The sequence below is a fragment of the Brachyhypopomus gauderio genome, unplaced genomic scaffold, assembly GCF_052324685.1.
Source record: "Brachyhypopomus gauderio isolate BG-103 unplaced genomic scaffold, BGAUD_0.2 sc62, whole genome shotgun sequence".
Lineage (NCBI taxonomy): Eukaryota > Metazoa > Chordata > Actinopteri > Gymnotiformes > Hypopomidae > Brachyhypopomus > Brachyhypopomus gauderio.
Window position 1 is genome coordinate 12,501 of NW_027506883.1, and position 7,883 is coordinate 20,383.

At 41.9% G+C, this 7,883-nt stretch overlaps 1 protein-coding gene across 1 annotated transcript in view; it reads left to right on the forward strand.

The window, feature by feature from the left end:
• Nucleotides 1-1,301, forward strand: part of LOC143489481 (focal adhesion kinase 1-like) — an 11,605-nt gene extending 10,304 nt beyond the window's left edge. The window contains 1 exon segment of the mRNA XM_076988551.1: nucleotides 68-1,301. Within this exon segment, the coding sequence (XP_076844666.1) occupies nucleotides 68-280 (213 nt within the window). The 3' untranslated portion in view covers nucleotides 281-1,301.
• Nucleotides 1,302-7,883: the final 6,582 nt, after the last annotated feature.

The following is a 7,883-nucleotide window of genomic DNA, read 5'->3' on the forward strand; positions in this document are numbered from 1 at the left end:
TTATAATGACGTAATGACCAGAACCAAGCTGGATTGCTCGTGATCGTTGGGCTTGTCGGGCCGCTAGGTGGAGATGGCCCAGAAGCTGCTGAACTCGGACCTGGCTGAGCTGATCAACAAGATGAAGCTGGCCCAGCAGTACGTGATGACCAGCCTGCAGCAGGACTACAAGAAGCAGATGTTGACAGCCGCCCACGCGCTGGCCGTGGACGCCAAGAACCTGTTGGACGTGATCGACCAGGCCAGGCTGAAGCTTCTGGGCCGAGTGCGGCCGCACTAGCCCCACACACCCCCCACCCGGGCCCCCGGCCCAAGGGCACACGCGGGGGGAAGCTTCTGCAGGACTCCGTCGCTCCTCAGCGGACGGCCGGGTCACGGCGGCACCGGCGCTGGACTCTTGTGCTGTCGGGGGACGCTAGGACGTTGTTAGGCTCCGCCCACTCCCACTGTGACACGCTAGCAGAGTCTGTGAGAAACTCGGTGGGTCGGTTTGAAGGAAACGCAGGAAATGACGGTGACGCTGGCAGTGGCCTCACGTGGGGCACAGCACTGCGGGGTTACGATGAGGAGGAGGAGGAGGAGGAGGAAGAGGAGGACTGGGCCAGACTGAATTGCTACTGGAATGTAAACTGTTGTACAGGTCTCCACACAGGGGAAGACATGTTCACACTGTACGTACAACTCCTGTGTCCCTCTGGGAAGCTGCCTGCTCACGGCAGGGCGGGTGTGGCAGGCCTCTGGGACGCGGGTCAGTACCACCGTGGTTCTCCTCCAGCTCAGTTACAGGGTCGTCCATCAGGATATGGAGCGAGAACTTCGTCTGCCTCTCCAGGACTCTGGGAGAGGAGTGTACATGTCGGCTGTGTGCCACGTAGGAATAAAATAAAGCTATGACTGAAAAAACAAACAAATCAAATAACAGTGAATGTCTCTGATTCCTCCTGTGACCATTACAGGTAGAGTTTGCACATGTATGCGTATTATGATATATATGAAAACACTCACAACCATACATGCATGTTAAACCACGGCTGTTTTCCTGAGTTTTCATTCATAGGGTCCTATAAGGGTCCTATAGGGTCCTATAATTCTCTGAGATTGTACAGCACTAGTTTGTGGAGTCTAAGCAAAGCCATGTGTGTTGTATTAAGGCAGCGTGCCACACTGTGTGCCTGTAGGAATGTGCTGATGCTACACACGGTCCTCTCTGGTCATGACTGCAGGTTTGTGTGATTGTCTTTCACTTGATTCTTGTCATTGTAAAATGGCTGTTCCAAGTGTAATAACATTAACTCACTGAATCATACAGACCTAAAGGCATCATTGTAATTTTTTCTCCTAACAAAGCTCTAATACTCCTGTGGTATTCCCTCCCACCGTGTGTGATGTTGCTTACAGCTGTTCTCTGGCAAATCTAGTTCTCAAGATTTGTTTCACACCCTATATTCAGCATTCCTGGTCTGAGATTACAAACTCATTCGGACCCGTTTTGAGCTGAACCCTCTTCACAGCAAGTGAAGCTGTTTATCTCTGTATTCGAGGACGCATCTCTACGTTCCCGTATTTTCAAAAACATGCGCAGTCTTGTCTACAACGGTATCGAAAAAATATATACCATAGATTCACTAGAGGGCGCTCTACGCCTTTCATCCACTCTTGGCGTTACACGAAACTAAAAATTTAATAAAGTGCAAACGAATTATACACAAAATAATTTAACACTACTGAAAATTGTAATAGTTTGTTATTTAAAATAATAAGTCTGTATTTTGATTCATTATAAGTTAGCACTTTTTTATCATACACAACACACTATAAGCGCGATAGTTTTTTAGAATGCGTCCGGTTAATGAATTTTAAGAGACCCTTTGGGGACTTTTATTTTGAAGAGTGGTCCCGCTGGCCGCCATGCTGCCGCCTGCCCCGATTGTGTTGTACGGTGTCGTGTCTGTGGAATCAGGTCACTGCTACGGAACCGTCATCACGCGCGCAGGCAGACCTGCTCCTCGCGCTCGCACCATCCGCGGTCTCGTGATCACTCTCTCGAAGAGGTAAGTCCGCGTTTCTCCACTTGTTATCGCGGAGTGAATCAGGCGCGCGCTGTGTCCCCGCGGGTGTGAACGCCTAACTGGTTTATATGGGATGGAAAGTTAATGGGACCATCTGACTTTAACGTGGTCTGGACCACTGTAAATGCTCAGCTGGAGTCAGGATGGAGGTGGAGAAGGTCTGGAGATGTAACTGACCATCCTGGAAGATCTGTCTCTGAACCAAGCACTCCTACCTTTACTGTAGTCAACTAGTTACAACCTTGTCCAACACCAGAAATATTTACTATTACCCTGGCTACACATAATAAACATTTACATACTGTTTTATAGTTTAATCTGGGTTATATTATATACTGTTTTATAGTTTAATCTGGGTTACATTATATACTGTTTATAGTTTAACATGGGTTACATTACATACTGTTTTATAGTTTAATCTAGGTTATATACTGTTTTATAGTTTAACATGGGTTACATTACATACTGTTTTATAGTTTAATCTAGGTTATATTATATACTGTTTTATAGTTTAATCTGGGTTACATTACATACTGTTTTATAGTTTAATCTAGGTTATATTATATACTGTTTTATAGTTTAACCTGGGTTACATTATATACTGTTTTATAGTTTAACCTGGGTTACATTGTATACTGTTTTATAGTTTAATCTGGGTTACATTATATACTGTTTTATAGTTTAACATGGGTTACATTACATACTGTTTTATAGTTTAATCTAGGTTATATTATATACTGTTTTATAGTTTAACCTGGGTTACATTATATACTGTTTTATAGTTTAACCTGGGTTACATTATATACTGTTTTATAGTTTAACCTGGGTTACATTATATACTGTTTTATAGTTTAATCTGGGTTACATTATATACTGTTTTATAGTTTAATCTAGGTTACATTATATACTGTTTTATAGTCAATCAATCAATCAATCAATCAAATTTTATTTATATAGCGCTTTTTACAACAGTTGTTGTCACAAAGCAGCTTTACAAGTGCCGAGTCCTAGCCCCCAGTGAGCAAGCCAAAGGCGACAGTGGCAAGGAAAAACTCCCTAGTTTTTTGCATGAGAAGAAACCTTGAGAGGAACCAAGACTCAGGGGGGGAACCCATCCTCCTCTGGCCGACACCGGTCACCATGACAACAACAATAATATAGACAGAATGTAGACAGAATGTAAAAGATGCAATAATGTCCATTTAGACCGAAAAATATGTAATAATGTCCATCATGGTGTATGCATCCGGTTAGGCAGGAGGTGGCCGGCCAGGATGGATCGCTTGTCTCTCCTCATCTCATTATTCCTCAAGCAGGCGGGCAGCCATGTGGAGAAATGAAACAGGGAAAATTAGCTCTGTATGAGGACATATACAGGACAGGTAAAATTATAAACATTTCTGGAGTGTGGCAGCAACTCCGGCACTAAGTTAAATTATTACAGCCTAGCTAAAAAAAGGCAGAACCAGAAGGTAACATAGGCTTGGGGGCATTCTGAGACAATGGCATCCGTCCACTGCACTGTCAACAAACTTGAGTGACCACGAGCAGTGACAGGATGACAGCACCAGCACCCCAGTCTACCATAAAACCCTTCGTCTATGAACCCCTGGATCTGTACCTTTATCTAAGGGGGATATTAATTATCAAACGCTAGACTAAATAATGGGTTTTCAACCTAGATTTAAAGATTGTGACTGTGTCAGAGTCCCGGACACATTTAGGAAGATTATTCCAAAGCTGGGGGGCCTTATAAGAAAAGGCTCTTCCCCCTGCTGTTACCTTGTTAATTTGTGGAACTAATAACAGACCAGCACCCTGTGATCTTAGTTGACGTGGGGGTTCATAATAGGAAATAAGTTCCTGGAGGTATTCAGGAGCAAGCCCGTGTAGTGCTTTATATGCTAATAATAGAATTTTAAAATCAATACGAAATTTAACTGGGAGCCAATGCAGGGCTGATAGGACTGGTCTAATATGCTGAAATTTTCTAGTTCTGGTCAGAACTCTAGCTGCGGCATTTTGAACTACTTGAAGTTTATTTAGATTCCTATTTGAACATCCTGACAGTAGTGAATTGCAGTAGTCTAGTCTAGAGCTAACAAAGGCGTGCACCAATTTTTCTGCATCATCCTGTGATAATGCATTTCTTAATTTGGCAATGTTGCGGAGATGTAGAAAAGCTATCCTAGTAGTATGATCTATATATTTATCAAATGATAGGTCGGAGTCGAGTATGACGCCTAGGTTTTTGGCTACTGTGCCAGGTGTAATGGGATAGTCTGCAAGATTAAGCATTAAGTTTGGAATTTTCTGTCTTGCGGCCTTAGTTTAATCTGGGATACATTATATACTGTTTTATAGTTTAATCTGGGTTACATTATACTGTTTTATAGTTTAATCTGGGTTACATTATATACTGTTTTATAGTTTAATCTGGGTTATATTATATACTGTTTTATAGTTTAATCTGGGTTACCTTATATACTGTTTTATAGTTTAATCTGGGTTACATTATATACTGTTTTATAGTTTAACCTGGGTTACATTATATATTGTTTTATAGTTAAACCTGGGTTACATTATATACTGTTTTATAGTTTAATCTGGGTTACATTACATACTGTTTTATAGTTTAATTTGGGTTACATTATATACTGTTTATAGTTTAACCTGGATTACATTATATACTGTTTTATAGTTAAACCTGGGTTACATTATATACTGTTTTATAGTTAAACCTGGGTTACATTATTTACTGTTTTATAGTTTAATCTGGGTTACATTATATACTGGTTTATAGTTTAACCTGGGTTACATTATATACTGTTTTATAGTTTAATCTGGGTTACATTATATACTGTTTTATAGTTTAATCTAGGTTACATTATATACTGTTTTATAGTTTAATCTGGGATACATTATATACTGTTTTATAGTTTAATCTGGGTTACATTATACTGTTTTATAGTTTAATCTGGGTTACATTATATACTGTTTTATACTTTAATCTGGGTTATATTATATACTGTTTTATAGTTTAATCTGGGTTACCTTATATACTGTTTTATAGTTTAATCTGGGTTACATTATATACTGTTTTATAGTTTAATCTAGGTTACATTATATACTGTTTTATAGTTTAACCTGGGTTACATTATATATTGTTTTATAGTTAAACCTGGGTTACATTATATACTGTTTTATAGTTTAATCTGGGTTACATTACATACTGTTTTATAGTTTAATTTGGGTTACATTATATACTGTTTATAGTTTAACCTGGATTACATTATATACTGTTTTATAGATTAATCTGGCATACATTATATACTGTTTTATAGTTAAACCTGGGTTACATTATTTACTGTTTTATAGTTTAATCTGGGTTACATTATATACTGGTTTATAGTTAACCCTGGATTACATTACATACTGTTTTATAGTTTAATCTAGGTTACATTATATACTGTTTTATAGTTTAACCTGGGTTACATTATATACTGTTTTATAGTTTAATCTGGGTTACATTATACTGTTTTATAGTTTAACCTGGGTTACATTATATACTGTTTTATAGTTTAATCTGGGTTACATTGTATACTGTTTTATAGTTTAATCTGGGTTACATTATATACTGTTTTATAGTTTAATCTGGGTTACATTATATACTGTTTCATAGTTTAATCTGGATTACATTATATACTGTTTCATAGTTTCACTACTGGAGCTACCTGGCCAGCCACACACCAGTCTGCTTCGTTTGGGTTTTTCTGCAGCATTTAGTTCACATGTTAGCTGTCTACTTATCAATAGCAAACCTGCTGAGAAAATGTGTCTAATGTTACTTACAGAAGGCAAGCTGGTTTTCCGTCAGCATTTAATATAGTCTGACTGCTTGAACTTCAACTTGATCATAATCTTGTCAGCTTTGCTGTCAAGATGAGCAAACGCATCAGGCAGCCGTTGATATCTAAATAAAATAATAACTTGTTAATAATAATAGCTTGTTGGCTATTTAGCAAAGATACTGCTCGTTAGCGTGTCTTGTGTAACACTGGAGATGACGTCTTCCCTGTCTACGGGTTCCAGCCATGACGACTAATGGTCACAGTTTCAGTCCTGGGGGCCCTGTGCCCTGGGGGGGCCCCTGCGCCCTGGGGGGGCCCTGTGCCCTGGGGGGGGCCCCTGCGCCCTGGGGGGGCCCCTGTGCCCTGGGGGGGGCCCTGTGCCCTGGGGGGGCCCCTGTGCCCTGGGGGGGGGCCCTGTGCCCTGGGGGGCCTAGTGCAGTGGCCTCGCCAGACTGGCCTGAGAATCACTGATATACAAATTTCCTGACTTGGGTTCGGGAATATAAATACAATAAATACAACAGACCAGAGACAATTGACAGACATGACAGTGTAGTGCTGGTACAGTATAATGTAGTGTGAGTGGTGTCAGAGATAAGGGACATACTGGGTCATATAGAGCATACATGAACACAGCGGTTCTGAGGTAGTTAATAGATACTGTGGGAGAGCAGCACATATTTCTGGTGGGGATGAAGACATTTCAGTCATTGTCTGGTGTGTGTGTGGGTGTGTGTGTGGGCCGGAAGGTGGGGTTCAGTGCAGTCTTTTTGTGCGTGTGTGGGGTCAGGGCAGTGTTGGTGTGTGGTGGGGTTGGGGGGGGGCTGTCTGTTCCATTTGTGTGTGGAGTACAGATGGCAACCACACATGAACCATGCTGCCTGTTAAAGGTTCACAGTTACCAACAAATGAATGAATTGATCCTGGCTTCTGAGTTGGGGGTAAATATTTTAGCGGTTTTGCTACACATTGTACACTGTTGTCTAATTGGACTACTAGTAAAATAAAGTGTCTCCACTTTCTGCCTCTGGTTCTTGTTTAGATTGTGACATGGAAGTGCGAGTGTTTGAGTGTTTGAGTGCCCCTTTATTTGAGTGCCCACCCCCCCCATCTATAGTATATATCCAAGGCTTCAGCTGGATCTGGAATCCCTGAGTCTCTGTGGGAGTGCGCGCGTGGTGTGTGTGAGTATGTGTGTGTGTGTGAGAGTATGTGTGTGTGTGTGTGTGTGTTGGTGTGTGTTTGTGAGTATATGTGTGTGTGTGTGAGTATATGTGTGTTGGTGTGTGTGTGTGTGTGTGTTGGTGTGTGTTTGTGAGTATATGTGTGTGTGTGTGTGTTGGTGTGTGGTTTGTGAGTATATGTGTGTGTGTGTGAGTATATGTGTGTTGGTGTGTGTGTGTGTGTGTGTTGGTGTATGTGTGTGTGTGTGTGTGTGTGTGTGTGTATGTGTGTGTGTGTGTGTGTGTGTGTGTGTGTTGTGTGTGTTTGGTTGATGGGGCATTGCCAGCCTGGAGTGAGTATGTTGCCCAGGGCTGTGGTGACCAGCCCTCTCCATGGCTACAGACACATCTCACTGTGCCCTTTCCTGTGCGCTGCGGGCACTGGCCTACTTGTGCTGCACAGACACGGTGTTGTCGGGTACTGCCAGACAACACTCTCTCCTTTTACGAGCTGCTGAACTGTCCTACGCAGCGTGCCCACCCCCCCCCCCCCCCCCCCCCCCCCCTCCCCACCCCCGGGGACGGCTTGTTTCGGCTCCAAACTTTAGGTGCAGTCTGAATAGTTTAAAGGAAGTTCGAATGCTTGGTTTACCTGGCAAGATGACGTCAGTTGTACCGAGAGCAAGAAAAGAAATCGCACTGTGCTGTTTGTGAGGATTTATTGACTTGTGTTATACAGTTACGAATGGAAGGTGAGTCCTGTAACAATCAGAAGTGGCTTCAAAATGCGCGTCTATGCT